This window comes from Bacillus rossius, chromosome 2 (genome assembly GCF_032445375.1).
Source record: "Bacillus rossius redtenbacheri isolate Brsri chromosome 2, Brsri_v3, whole genome shotgun sequence".
Lineage (NCBI taxonomy): Eukaryota > Metazoa > Arthropoda > Insecta > Phasmatodea > Bacillidae > Bacillus > Bacillus rossius.
This window is the reverse complement of record NC_086331.1, coordinates 79,413,194-79,428,964: the sequence shown is the minus strand read 5'-3', so window position 1 is coordinate 79,428,964 and position 15,771 is coordinate 79,413,194. Positions and strand designations below refer to the sequence as shown.

Below are 15,771 nucleotides of genomic sequence, written 5' to 3'. Positions count from 1 at the left end.
ACCCAGCAAATTTGGTGGGAAACGGCGGTGAGAGCACTATACTGCTCAACAAGCTAACCTGCCGGTACACTCGACCGAACAAGTTTGTATGGGGGCGAAAGCAGCGGGCGAAGGAGGAAAATTGAAGTAATAAAAAAAATTTTAAATTTTGTAAAAATTAGAAAATAAAAAACAATCGTGCCTAAAGTAGCACTGATTCGGCACATTAGGACACTTTGGTTTTCCTTACATGTTCATTCTGACATTGCTCCATTAGCAATGTCTCTATTAACCTTTATATCTACTAAACAAAAGCTCTAATTAATGAATTGATGTGTTATTGGTCTAAATAAACAGAGAAACTTGCGAATGCACGTGACTGGCCACAGCTAGCAATTGATTTGTTGATACGGAGTGACTGTTCGGATGTGTTGTGCAAGTGTGGAAGTTCAAAATCATAGTCAGCACCTCTAATCTTTTAACAGTTGAATTTTTTTTACCAGACTATGACATTTTAGCAGCCATTTTTATTGTCTAATGTAATATAAGGCTTTTAGTGTATAGACACATAATATGTACAAGTTTGGGAGGGACGTATTTGTGTTAGTGAGGCAAAATTATAAGTGCAACACTCGCTGGTGCATCTAGTACAGTATCGCCTCTAAGCACAAGTTTATGAACTATCAGGTAGTTGTTAAGTCGTGCATAGGCCAACTGTGAGTTTTGTGTGGTAAATATAACATTTTATGGTATAGAAATGAAAATTAAGGTGTGTTGCAATTCCATTGAGTGCTTTTAAGAATCTCTAGGATTTTCATTAATAAATATTATTCTGAAAAATAATTTGTCATTTTAAAAAACAAAATCAGGAAACAAAAATACTTAACTAGCCTCAGCATATTTTTTAATGCTTTTCATAAACAGACACAACTCCCATATTTTAAGTAGTTTTCAAATAGTGTGGTTCTTCTTCAGTGATAGCCTTTTTTGACATATGTATTAATTTTTTGCTACCTTTTCCATGTTCCTTGTCTCATTGACTAAACAGTATCATTGTGTTACTTTTCATGTGTTATCCCAAAATGTTTGTCCACTCTTGCAGCTATGCTTTTTGTCTATTTCTTGCCCCCTCTTTTAGCTTATCCATTTCTTTCCTAACAACTGGTGTTTCTTCTCAACAATTTTTACTTGTTTCATTAATCTGCTCTCAAAATGCCTCATCTTTCTCTTGAGTTTTTTTGCCTTCACATTTATTTTTTCTTTTAATTTTCTTTTCCCACTTTCTCTTCAGCATATATAAGTAAATTATTTTGTTACATTTGACATCCTCATGAAAGTGTTTAGAGTCTAATTCAAGGCACTAAAAAATTTAAATGTATATCAAGCAGTTGTTTAAAGAATGAGTCAAAGTACCGTATTCATTTAATGACAAAAATCATAAATTATTTTAATGATTTTTTTTTCTTGTTTCAGATTCCAGTTCCGTGAATGCTAGTTCATTTAAAGACAGAGAGGGCAGCCTTAAAGATAATGATTACAATTTCATACAGGATTTACCACATGTTCATAATGGCTCCGATGATGTAGCCTCAAGTTCAGTTATGTCCATGCCAGACTTGTGTTCCACTGAGAAGGTCAAGAGCATACAGCGTCCTAATAGCACTGATGTTCTTCTTGGCAATCCGACCACCATAGAAGAATTTGAATCTTTTGAAAAACCAGAATTTCTTAGCATAGGCATAGTGAAAGGTGCAATGGGGTTTGGATTTACGATAGCAGATAGTGCGTATGGTCAGAAAGTGAAAAAAATATTAGATCGGCAGCGATGTAAAAATTTAATGGAAGGCGATATTCTTGTGGATATAAATTCTATAAATGTACGTAATATGTCTCATGGTGAAGTAGTTCAGGTTTTAAAAGATTGTGTTCGAAATCAAGAAGCCACTGTGACTGTGCAAAGAGGGGGCTTAAGTTCTCCGGCAAAGAATAAGCTTAGAATGAAAGAAGATTCAAATGTCGGGAAGAAAAGTCTATATGCAGATACTGTCACTGGGTTGTACAGAAGTAAAACACCCACTGCTGAACTTTACAGTACACAGCAAAAAGAAGTAATACCTAATAGGCCAAAAACACCATTGGTTGACACAAGGAACCGTCCAAAAACTCCAACGTTATCTGTCGATCACAGACCTTGGTCTCCATCTGCTGGTAGTGAAAGTTCAAAGTTAGAAATGAATTCAGAAATGAATAAATGTGAAGAAAATGGTTTGGATGAAAACATTTCCTCTCCAATTGGTTCCTTTGATAATTGCAAGACTAAATTTCAATACTCAAACTCTTGTAAACCTGCAGGAACAGAAAGTGCCATAAGTCCTTTGTCCAGTTTAAGCGAACATTTAAACTCAACCACACTTCAGAATAGCGGTTCACTTTGCTCTACATCCATCGACTACGCTCGTAGCAGGAGTCCTGCCACTGATTTGGACTCTGATAGTCACAAGCAAAGGGAAATTTGGAATAAAGATAAAGATCATTTTGACTATAAGACCAGAGATACGTTCTCAGACACCCCACAGTCACCAAGCACTATCAGTTCAAATGTTATTGATACAAGCTTACATGGTGACAGATCGAGATCGGCTGAATACATGAGACATTATGTTTCACATCCATCTTACAATGGCTACAACGTAGGTGGTCGATATGATGCAAGTTATAATTATGGTTATAATGACATTCCTGCTAGTGATTTTGTTTCCCATAAAGATTTCATGTATCCTTACAATGTGTTTGACATGCCAGGATATAGTTCTAAAATGCAAAATGTGCCTGGAGGTTTAGTTCCATCTACGACTGGTGGGTACACCATGAACAAGAAGAAGGAAAGCACAAGTTTTGAACATGAGCAGCCACACCCAAGTAACCTTGTAAGGTAAATGTCATGCATATGATGTGTTTTAGTTGAAAAATAACATTTATGAAACTTCACACCATTGTGAGAAGTGTTAAGGTTTAGACTTAAACACCATGTGGAGTTATTGCATTATAATTAAAAATTTTGTTTTAGGGCAGTTCCTACATTGTTTTATTTAACAGTAATGCCTCACCAACTGTGGTGGTACTCTTTTTGTTAAAACCAAATTAGAAAATGACATATTACTATATGAAATTAAGGTTTAGGAGGGTTGCTACTGGTTAAAAAATCTGAGATAATTCAGGGAAATTAAAATGGTCAGAGAATACCGGTAAAGGTAAAGAAAATCACACAATATTTCTGGATTTTTTTCTTATAGCAAAAGTGAAATGTAAAATACCACTTTTGTCAACGTGTGGGAATCTAAGTGCTAAAATGTTGAATATTAATAATTTGTTGATTTTCCTTTGTTTTGTGAAATCTTTGGCATTTTACGGTAAATGCAAGAGTTTGAAAAGAAAAATTTATTTCCGTATGTTTACATACATTTTTAATAACTTTGATAGTTTTTGGTGAATGGATAGCAGTAGTGTACAAACATTTATATAAATTTAAAATGTGTTAATTTCACTATGCATTCATTTATTTATATTGTATTTTGATTCTCCTGTATCACCAGTCATCAATCAAACATAGAAATTATTTCCAGCAATTCTGGAGATTATCAGCTTTTGCATATAATAAGTAAAAAGTTCTGAAGTGTTATTCAAAAATAGTAGAATAATCATATAGCGTGTAATATAGTGTTAAAGACCAAAGTGTTTTAAAGTACCATGTTTTATTGCATAATCTTTGCACATTTTATACTAAAATCAAGTTTGAAAAGTAGGGGTGCGATTTTTATGCGAAAAACATTTTTTGTTATGTAAAGTTATTCATAACAACAAAACCTATTCATGGAAAGTACGTTTATTTAATAAGTAGAGTATACAAAAGCATGCCAAACAATTTAAATTATGTCATGCAACAAAAACATTTTGTTTAAATTTAAATAGAACAATGAAAACCATGACTCGAATGTGAGCCATAATTAATGCATAACTATCGTCGTACACATCACAAAAAAGTGCGGGCTTTCAAATGTAGTTAACTCGGCTCTAGACAGAGTGCGTGCGTTGCATGCAATCGGCAAGCTATTGATATCGATATTTGACTAAGTGCACACGCTCTATACGGGAATTAACATAACCAAACATGAATGATGCCAACTAGCGCTGGCTACATTTTTTAAGCGGTGCACTGTGGCGACGCAGACGAACAGATAAAGGTTATAGTTATAATGTTTGAAAATTTTTTTAAAAGAAAATTTACGCATCAGACAATTTTGTATTTCCATTAATTAAATAAGTAAGTAGTAATGTCCGAATGAATATTAGATTTTAACTGTAAAATACATTGTTTTATACAGTAAAAATACCAACACAAAAGCGCTCGGAATCTAATAGCGGGACCAAAAACATCATGTGACGTTTACGTGAGAGTTTTTTTTATCAAAATTTTGACACCCTTAAGTAACGGTGCTACAATTATGCGCGTGCTACGATTATGCTATAAAACACGGTAGAATATATTTACTTGTGATTTATGCACTTGTGTTGACGCCTGCAAAAATAATTAATGGCCTCTGGAATTAGTTCTAAATTCAAAAAAAAAAAATTGAATTAAAATAAATCTATGGGCTAAGAAGTGTGGCATGACCATTAACAGCAAATCTGCAAGTTTGTCGGGATAAAGTAAAGTGACTTGTAAAACTGGCAATCTTCGATATTTTTAAAATAAATTAAAATTATTATAGATTAATATTGTTTATAATTGTAACTACATAACAAATTTTGTAATATTTGTTATGCTATTAAGTAGTACCTACTTCAATACTACCACTTAAGTATATTTAAATTATTAATTTTTGTTCTATATGTAAATGAATTATTTTCAGTTCACGTAAAAATACTACATGATTTGTAACATGTTTAGAAAATCAATAGTGTTTAAAGTGAACTTACTTAGGCACTTGCATAATATTAAATTGAAAATGTTTCCATAAAAAACATTTTTATCTATTAGATAAATGAGTAAAATAATGGTTCCAAGCCTATGAATAAAAATATCTAATAATTAAGCTTTTTAAACAATTTTATTATCAGTGCCAAATGTTCATGATCCAGCAAGTATTGTTCTCTTTTACATCTAATTTGGCAGTTGGTTATTTTATAACCAAATGTTGAGACCATTTTACAGTATTTTTAATGTGGCTAACCTAACTTAACCAATCTTCCACACTATTTTAAAGACAACCAGCTCAACACAACTGACCATTTCTTGTATCACAGTGTTTTTAATATATATAAAAGCTTACCTAACCACTCATTAAGTGTGGTAAACATTTGGTATTAATGATAAAATTGTTTAAAAGTCTTAATTATTAGATATACATAGAGCCCATGAAAAATGGTAAATAAAACTGCCTGATTTCGGTAAATAAACTATAGGATTTCGGTGCTATATTTCGGTAATAAAAAAGTATTTCGGTAAAAAAAAAAAAAAAAAAATCTTTTAATGAGTGCATTTGTTCTACTAATTATTTAATTTCATGATACACACACAAAGCTGTACATGATACTTGATACAGCAATCCCTAGATTCCTGCGTAAGCCTTACAGAAGTGGAAATGTTATCTAGTAGATTATATACACATTACTTTTAAACAAATTGGAGAATTAAATAACATATTTTCATGTAATTTAACTTAGTCTCTTAAAAATAACACTTGTTTTAGACTTCTCCAAAACACATTCCAAGTATAGTTTCGATGTTGTCTGCTTTTAATGCTGTACGCTTGTCTGTCATGATGTTGCTGTACTGGGAGAACGCTCTCTCACTATCAACGTTTGCTGCCGGTATCCACAGACACTTTATTGCACAACATGAGTATTCATGGAAATCATTTTTTAATGACAGCAGAATTGCAAGTGCATCTACATCGCTGTCTTTCGCATTAATGACAGCTTGTCTTGTTGTTGTGTACCCTTCAAGTACTTGATGCAGTGACAATGTTGAGAGGAAAGGAAGCATTTTGATTCTGGCCTCTATGTCTAAAGCATCAACTTCAGGGCCTCCAGCAATGATCTCTTGTGGGTCATACAATTTTCCATTGTTTTCAAAAAATGACTTTGCAGGATCAGTTCCCATCAATGATGAGAGCTTCAGAAAACACTTCTGGCCTGTAGCAGCAAGTTTAGCTGCAGTTGATGCTTTCAGGCAAGCAGGATTAGCTACCAGAGATGATGTTTCTGTTTTAAAAACCCGATCACTGGTAAGTTGAAGCCAGTCTTCAAATCCGACAACTTGGAATTCAGCTTATGAGCAGAAGGATAAAAAGATCCTCCCAAACTTATCAGCAAGTCGACAGGTGGCTTGCAGTGTTCAACAAATTTGGCTTGTCATTTTAGTACTGCTATTTCATCGTCATCAAGTTGCTTGAAATATTTAACAGCAGCACTATAGTCAGAATCTTCTTTTTTGAAGAATGTGACCAAAAGAGTCAAATACTCATCTAAGTACTCTACAGCATGGAACCATGAATTCCAGTGGGTTACTACTGGAGAAGGGAAAAGTTTAGGGTTGGCATTGGATTCTTGTAGATGCTGAAGGTAGTGATGTTTTCTCTTTCGTGTGTTAAGGGGGCGGTTCAGAGACTAAAAATCGCTACTCTTCTAAATCGTGATAATTTTGGTAAAATCTGAATAAAACCTTCGAAATCAACTACCCGACTACTCCGCCCGGTCAGTATAAGTACATGCGTAGCTGGGAGCAACGGTCATTCGAGTCAGGCTCTTCAAACGGGGAGGTTGTATTTCTCCTCTCTCCTGGCCGGCTCTAGACACGCGAAGACGGTTGGCCGCCCCCCTCCCCGCGGAATGTATGGGTTTCACCCGCGCATGCGCAGGACAGGGCTGAGAGTCGCAGTGTTGCCAGGTCTACTCCACCCGACCAGGGCCACGACCCTCCGCGACTGATCGAGGTTGACAATCCGCCGCGCCGGTGAGCGCAGTTTGACGGCCCGTCGGGAAATACCTTCGCGCGCACTTTACACATCAACACATTTACGTGCTGTACATATTATTCTATGTTAACTATGGTTCAAGATAAAATCATAATACACATTTCAAATATATTTTTATTATCATTTTCACTAACATTTCAAACATATATGTATCTTGAATTGAGACGTTAAAAACATGCTCTATTGACATATCATAACTTACAATTTTCTTACGGTTAACTCAATTTGAGAAGGCCTGAAGTTATGATACGTAATTTATACTTGATACTTAAGGAGTAAAAAAAATAGAAATAATAATGACAGAACAAATATATAATTAATGATTAGCACAAGTGTAAAATAAAATCTTCACTGAGTAATTTAGATCAATTATTGCAACAGTAAATTGTCCTAATTAGAGGTGTTACTATTAAAAATCACCGCACACTTTATAGATAAAGACCGGAACAATTCGCGGTTTGATTCCGCGATAAGCTAGAATTTTTATTACCTTAATTTAAAAGAAAATCTGTATCAAAGGGTTCAGAATAAAAATATTTTATATTTACATTGCATTAGTAATCAAATGACTTTGATTACAAAGATACCTAGTTTCATTTATTGGAAACATTAATTTCCAAGTTATCATAACTACAGTTACATCAATACTTATATGTTGCATTCTGTTTAACGAATATCATATATGAGTTTCTATTATTCTCTATCGTATTTATAACGTACTAGATAATATTTTTGTTGTAAATTACAAACGAAAAAACTGCAAATTTATTAAGCATATTTTTAAGCATCAAAATATTTAAAAATATTAAGTTTTCACGATGAACAGAATAAAAGTGTATTCATATTAACTTCATATGTTTTGAAAGATTAGTAGCGAAGATTTCTTGGACTTTCTTGCATCCATTTCCTCTTTTGCCTTTGAAATATACCTACTATTGCTCTCTCGCTTGTTTTCCTCTAATTACTCGTGATTCAACAATTTCGGGAAGTAAACACTCTTTATAGAATCGCGTGAGTTTGGGCAGCATTTCAGTTTTCCAAAAATCTTCATTTCGCTGAACATTTTCAACAAACAAATCTTGTTTAGTACCTATCAGTCATGACAATTAAATAACAGAAATCTTTATTGGTATATTTAAAATTCCCTGGATCTGATAGATCTGTTGCTCGTATTTTTTAATTATTTCTAGAGTTTATGTTTAAAGTACAAAACTTTATAATTTCTGGTATTTTGTTTATTTTTCCTCTAAATGTAAATGTTATTGCCATAAGCATAGCAAATTATTAATAATGCACCAAACTATACTTTAAATATATCAAAAACATATTACAATTATATATTTTTAAATATGTAATCTGTGAAACATGTACCAACCATAAAAACTATTTACAATTTACAAAATAAAACAATCAAAATGTGCATGATTACAAAACTGAAATCATGTATCTTTCACTGCCTAGTTTATTATGACAACTCATAGAATAACAGAAATAAACAAATAAATCACAAATGTTTAAAATCATACAACATTTCAGATAAGATAGGGTACTTGCAATAATGATAATACATTTAATTTACTCCAATCATAGCATGATTGTGTACAATAAGTTGTAATAACAAAGAAGAGAATATACTGTCAAATAAACTGTGCAGATGTAATTAACTGAAATTATTTAATTTTGCATGCCATGTGTGCAATAAAGCTGCCAACATTATTTACCTTATTAAATTTAATGGGAATTTTTTTTTAATACAATTGATTTATGCATCAAAACTAGGTAGGTAGTTAAATATCATAAACATTCCAAAAATAATATTTTGTAGCTGTGTTTGAAACCACCGTAAAAATTTCACACTAGGAATGGTCTTAAAAGTAATAGTTAGTACATACACATTTAGAACATGGTTTGCCTGTTTGATTTGCTTATCTAGTTCGACGACGTTAAAATTAACAAGCAATATACAAATAAGTAACGTTATCTTAATTTCCAGTTTATTGTTGTACCGGCACTTTAATACCAAACTAAAATTATCTTCCTGTTGGAAGCCATCTTGTGGTGCGAGATTTGCGTGTGAGTTTCGCTCTGTCGACGAGACCTTATGAACAATTTAAAAACTATGTGTTTTCGTCTGAAAGAATTGTCATTAATATACAACTACAAACATATTAATTTTTTTCTTGAAAACTGCAACAAAAGTCATGCAATACGTCTGGCCATTTTCACTCCAATTTCATATTATTTCCTGGTTTTATTATTAATTTTTATTTTCTCTGCCACCTTTTGTGCTTCTAAAATGTACGCAGGCTCTCGAATTGCAAATCTTGTTGGAAAAATAGGCAAAACAAGTTCTGGTAGAAGACAGTGCTTGTAAAATTTTTCCAGTTTAGGTAGCATTTCATCTTTCCAAAATCTTTCGTCTCTATATATTTTTTCAATGAACAAGCTTTCATTTTTATCAGTCATAACAACAAGATAACACAAAACACGGTCAGTTATGTTGAGAACACCTTGTACTTGGTAAAAATAGTTATGGTTCCTCCAAAGTTTCACGCTATTTTCTGTAGTTACTTCCAAGAAAAATCCTTCTTTCTCTTTAGCAGTCGTTATCAGTCCCTGTTGCCTAGCTGAAGGAACACATTTGACCTCCAGCACTGCATTTTCTTCTTGTATCAATCCATCAGGACTTGCTGCCAAAAATCCATTTTCCAGGTCTACAAATAAGCCACACTTGGCCACAGTTAAGCCAGTGTCCTTTTCAAAACGTTTAATGGCAAGATACTCGTTGCGAAGTCCGTACTCCATAGCTGGTGTTATTACATGTGGTTGGTACAGCTATTTCTTAACCAAATTTGTGCAGGGTGTTGTGTCTTTTCGTTTGCACACAGCTCCGAAATTGCTCGCCGTTAGTCGAGAGCGTCTCATATCATGCCACAATTGACTTTCTCTTTGAGAGCAGGTATCCTTCACACACTTATCCCGTTCTTCTGCAGTAACTTGTAAGGAACCAATAAAGTCACAGCATCTCTGTTGCAATGATTCAGCATCTTCTGGTTCTTCGGCATCGGGTCCATAATCGGCATCAGGTGGGAAAGATAATCGGGATCGTTTTGTTGGTCTGGCATCTGGGTACTCAAGTCGTCTGCGTTTTTTTGCTTCGCGTCGATGAGTTTTCTGCAGTATCAACTTCTTGTGGGTTTGTCCTGGACTATGGCCTGTCAGTGCTTTAAATGGGCTTTGTTCCCAAACATGACCTTTCTGAAACTGCAGCCCAGCAACATAACACCTACGCTGAAATGATCCTCGCTGACCTAAGTTTATCCTTTTCCCACAATTGTATTTTGCCAGCAAGCTCATGTAGAACTCTGCTGCATTGCTTGTTTTGTTCTTGATCAATCTTGGGGCCTTCTGTTCTAGACGACTGACCAGTGCTGTTATTTCATCAAATAATTTTGCATTTGTAATAATTTTAAAATTCTCATTGCTTTCAACCTTTTGACAGAAATAATTTCTGCACTGGGCATGCTCTCTAAAAACATGATATGGCCCATTTTTTAAGTCACTGATTAGATCATCAACTGTTTCTCCTTCATCGGCACAGTGTCGAATGGCACCTCGAGCTGCTGCAGTTAACCGTGGTATTGACTGCTTGAGAAGCTTTCTTGAATCTGGTGGAAATGTTTTGTCAGCTGCCAACTTGTGCAAATGCCCAGTGTAATTTTTTATGCAGTGGTTGGCACACTCTAGTTTTTGAATCGTACGACCATACGAAACATTTTGGACTAACTTCGCATAAACACTCGAATCCCCATCCCCAACAAAGTATTTGTATCTCACACCATGCATTTTCTCACTCATTTTAAAACCTTCGACAATAATGTCCTGTTCCATTGCTGTCGAGGGTTTGTTTTTATCCCAGTTTTTGTAACACAGATGAGGTTTCGCTTCCATGCCAATCTTTGTTGCTCTGTCACATATGCAACAATATTTATTCCTGACTCCCAAGAATAATAACTGGCCTGTTCTTTCCGCAATTATCACAGCCTGAAACAAGAACAGAATAACACTATTTTAGTCATTCAAAAACTACATTGCTTGTTTTTCAAAGGTCTTAGATTTGATTGAATAAACGTTTCCCATTATACCTGCAGGTGAATTTTTTAAACACGTGATTAATACTTAGGCAAGGTTACAATTCAATTCATATCAATCTCTTCGCCTCTTAAGTACTTAGACGTTTAGAGCCGCCCTAACCCCTAAACACCACAGTTTTTCGTAATTTACCAAAATTTTCCTATCGAATGCAGGGTTCGATTATAACGCAATACCGGATTACTTTCCAATTTTTCTTAATCAAGTTATATATTCCCATTTTAGTTGTTCTGAAGTCAAAGAATAAAGCAATATTAACACAAACAATTATATCCAGTGTACCACCGGTGGTTTGTTCGAACTTCACACTGCATAGGCTTAATAGGGGTGTCTATGATTTTGTAGTTAGACAATTTACATTATACTAGTATAATAAGGGTTTGATTATCAGAATGGTTAAATGCGAATTTGGTTTTCAGCAAGAAATTTGTGGCAGATGTAACCATTGGCTTATGGTTTTTCTCGGGATCCTCCAAAATTTTCTTATCACTTAACGGTCTTAATCATAAACAGTTTGATAGTCACATCTCCCCCCACATATTTTCCCTAATTGGCGACTTCAAATGGTGTGGAGCCAAGCAATTCAATGACCAGTTGAAACGCCTGTGTGTGAGGCATAATGTAAACAAACACTTACTGATAATGAAGAGTTTTCTCGACTAAATCATTATTCATTTGATTTCATTTGAGGCTTGTTTAAGGATTTAGCTTTTTTGTGGACTTGGAAAACAAGAGGCTCAAACAAAGATTAAGGTTTTCATGTTTTCATACAATGTGTGGATATCATCACACTACACTGATGTGTTTTTGAAAGAATATTGATATCCACAGCAAAAAAAAAAAATGAGCAGGCCAACTTTATTTATTTTCGTGACGAGGAAATTCTCACGGTTTAGAAATCTCTCAGATGTAGCCTACATACTATGCATTTAAAGCAGGGCAAGTATTTTTGATTTACGTCTTGTGTGGAAATGTTGCTGTGTTTATGTGTTAATTATATGGAAAACTAATGGCTGATTTCTAATGTGTAGCATCAGGCAGCGAAGCGACTTTGTAATCCACAGTTCCTCCCCTCTCCTTTGAGTCACATGACATCATGACGTCAGAGGGTGGGTAGCTCAAATCGTCCTTTGGCAACAAAGACTACAGATTATGACTTTTTTTTATCTCTAAATACCACACAGGCTAGACTCTGTACAGTAACAAATGAAACCACTTAAAAAAAACGTATATGTTATAAGCGACACGCCATGGCTTCACTTGGGGGCAATGTCGGTACTAATGTGGCGTATTTATATGTCTAAGCGATAACAAATATTAATACTATCCGATAAGTATATCCATATATTTTTATATACACAATGTGCACACCGGTGCGAATGGCAAGTATTACAATGAAATTAACTGAAATGAATCATTAAGTGTGTTACGGCAAATGCGTTCATAGCGCGAGTAGTCCTTAGGGAGGAAAAGAAAACAAGTATGTCTTTCATCATTCACGTCTAATCGTAATATTAAAATGTTAAAGAATATCGCTAGTTATAAAATCATTCGTTACAATAGTAAAAGCTTTCACTTGTAGCAGTATTATTAAAAACAACACAGTTAATTATATATGCAATATAGATAACTATAAATAAACCCTACTTTAGAACATATAGGAATAACTTTAAAATTAAAATATATTTTAAAATATATTCCTGCAGAATTTCCAAAACTTTCAGTCAATAATGTAGAAATAGGGTATAGGTGCACCGTTGAATATTTGGGCCTCACCCTAAACAGCGCCTTGAACTGGTCGGAGCATTTTGCGAACATAAGCAGAAAGGCACTAGCTAAGCTGCATTATTTGAAACGTTTTAAAAAATTTCTTCCTTAACGTATAAAAAAAATCTTGTTCAGGCACTCATATTTCCGTGAGGAGTGATCTTTTTGAGCCTTTTATATGTGTGTGTAGGTGTGGTTTTTTTTAATTGTTTGTTATAGATTAAATATTTTTCGATCTTAAGTATGACGGTAAAAGGTTCTTAGTTTTCAATGAGTTTCTTTTAAAATATTTTCGAATATATTTCTGCCCTGTGTAAGTACACTATTAAAATATGTATGTATCATATTTAATTACTTTATAGTAATTGGTGTGTATTTTATTTTGTAAGTTGTTTAAGCATATTCTTGTTTCTTTTCTTTTATTTAGGTTAGCTTAGTTATATGTACATTTATTTTGTAACTTTTACTTTTAATTGTATGTCATGTATGTGGTTAAGTGAGAGACAAAGCGGTTTGGCTTAACTTCGCCTCATAAAATAAGCCGATAAAATATATAAATAAAATAAACATGCAAGCAATATTTACCAAAAATAACCAAATAATATTATCTTACCATCACAAATAAACAACCTTAATATATCATTTTGAAATATCCCGTAAAGTTTATTCATCGTTAGCCATGAAAGCACCCAAGATAGTATGTTTATTAGTTACAATAGCAAAAACTTTTACGGCTTGGTGGCCCTAAATATATAACACCCATAGTTTGTATGTTTGCAACTTTCTATGTCTATGGTAAAATATGGCAAAAAATTACGTTTTTTTGCGACATCATTACAAATCATTCTCGGGTTTTCTCTACTATAATATGCTTGTATTATACATAAAAACATTCCCGAAAATATTTTCTAAATGACAGTGAAAACCGCATTAAAATCTATACCTACTTACAGAGAGACAACCAGATAAACGCAGGAAACGACTAGATTTTAACCTATATAAAGATTTACAGATCAGTTTATCGTCTAGGAGATAAAAAAAATTATTTACCACGCCAGACGTTGCAGTGTAATTATGACCATAGCTGCGCTTACTCCAGCCACCATCTACGATCACAGTGATAAATGGCATACCATCATCATCAACATCTCCCTTTTCTATCGCTAGACGTCTTTCCTCAATTCCGGCTTCAACTAGCGCATTGTCAATATGTTCCAACCACACCTGAAAAATTTAATATACATATAACAAAACCATAATAACCATAACACACACATACAAAGTCACATATATTAGCATTTATGTTCCTTAAGTATTACGAACTTACCTTCTCTACTTCCACTTCCTTCTTTAGGAATGTATTTTTACTCATTGCTGGAACATCCAGAACTCCAAGAACATTCTCAAACTGAGAAAAACCAATCCCGGAGGTAACTGTAGCCCATGTACCAGCACTGTTCATGTCACCATGCCCCGTTTCTTCATTGCTTATTGCGTAATTGCGATGACATGTATCGCATTCAAATACCCATTTGCAATGGAGCCCAACGCGGATTTCATTTTTGAAACCAATATTCCCAAATGTACACTGCTTGGAGTGTTCACTTACTATTTCAAAAATTTTTGGAAACACATAGCTCGGGTTGATAATTCTATTTCCTTTCAATTCATTCCAGGAGCATTTAATTTTTTCTGTACTTTTCGTGACAACCAGTGATGGGAATTCTTTGCATGTTTTTGGTGTTGATGTGCTAGGTTGTTGAGTTGTATCTTGTCTATAATAAGAAGAGCATAGTCAATATGTAATATACAGTGTTATATTTTTTTCACAAGGATAATAAAGGTAAATAATGCAAATGTCTTTGCAAAGTGCACACAAACAAAGAATAACAGCTTTGAGACAAAATGCGATGCAAATAGAGACAATTTTAAATCAACGCAAATTTTTCCCTGTTATGCCACTAGGGACAGGTGCTCAATCAAAACGCAAGCTGGCCTATATTGATGTGTGGTAATTTTTACTTTTCATTTACATTTGTAATATGTAGGCCATTTAATTTTTTTATTTGTTATTATAATGGTTTAATACATAAGGACTCTATTATATGTTTAATTTAGACTTTCATTAAATATTTAGTAATCAAAACTATGTGCTACAGCTTGACCGCACGGCACTCTTCTTCAAAAGAAACAGTGGCAGGATAGGCATCCACTGTGAAGGGACATCCTACTGGGCTGCACGCGAGTGTTGTCGAACCAGCCATGCCAGAGCTAACTGTACCAAACAGGGTGACTGGCCTGTATATTCCTTTCCTCATGGCCAATGAGAAAGCTGCATTTCGAGTCCAGGCGTGTATTAAATTTAAAACTACTCTCCAAGAAAACAAACAAATATTAATACTTATTTAAGAAATTCGTATATTAGTGTATCAATTTAAAAAAAAAAATACAAAAATTAGAGGAGATCCCAATAAAACTCTGCCCACAAACATGAACTTTGACTGCGTGTCCGGGGCGTACGTTTTTCCGATGATGCTATTGTGGTTTGCCATTGCCTTCCATGGTATTATGGTGAAAGGGAGATTACAAACACTTAGTCCTTATCCCAGGGAGAAGATTTTAAAGATCCCCTCACCAGCCTAAAATCAAATCTAACTTGAGCCTCTTGGTGCTAGCCTTTTTATAAATTTGTAGCTCAACATTTTCCTGTTTGAAAATTAATTTTCTCAAAAATGTTTCAAAATCTTGTGATACACCAGTAGACACATTTTCTGACTAATATCATTCAAAATTTGTTATTTGGCCGTACTTTGAATGTTGTAGAAATTTGTAGACT

The 15,771-nt window shown here is 34.1% G+C and overlaps 1 protein-coding gene across 11 annotated transcripts in view; it reads left to right on the top strand.

Annotated features, from left to right (window-relative positions):
* Positions 1-15,771, top strand: part of LOC134529396 (membrane-associated guanylate kinase, WW and PDZ domain-containing protein 1) — a 356,729-nt gene that overhangs the window by 189,672 nt on the left and 151,286 nt on the right. For all 11 annotated transcript variants that reach the window (XM_063363421.1, XM_063363420.1, XM_063363424.1 and 8 more), the window contains one exon: positions 1,453-2,911. In XM_063363421.1, coding sequence (XP_063219491.1) covers positions 1,453-2,911 — 1,459 coding nt within the window. The remainder of the gene's footprint in view (positions 1-1,452; positions 2,912-15,771) is intronic.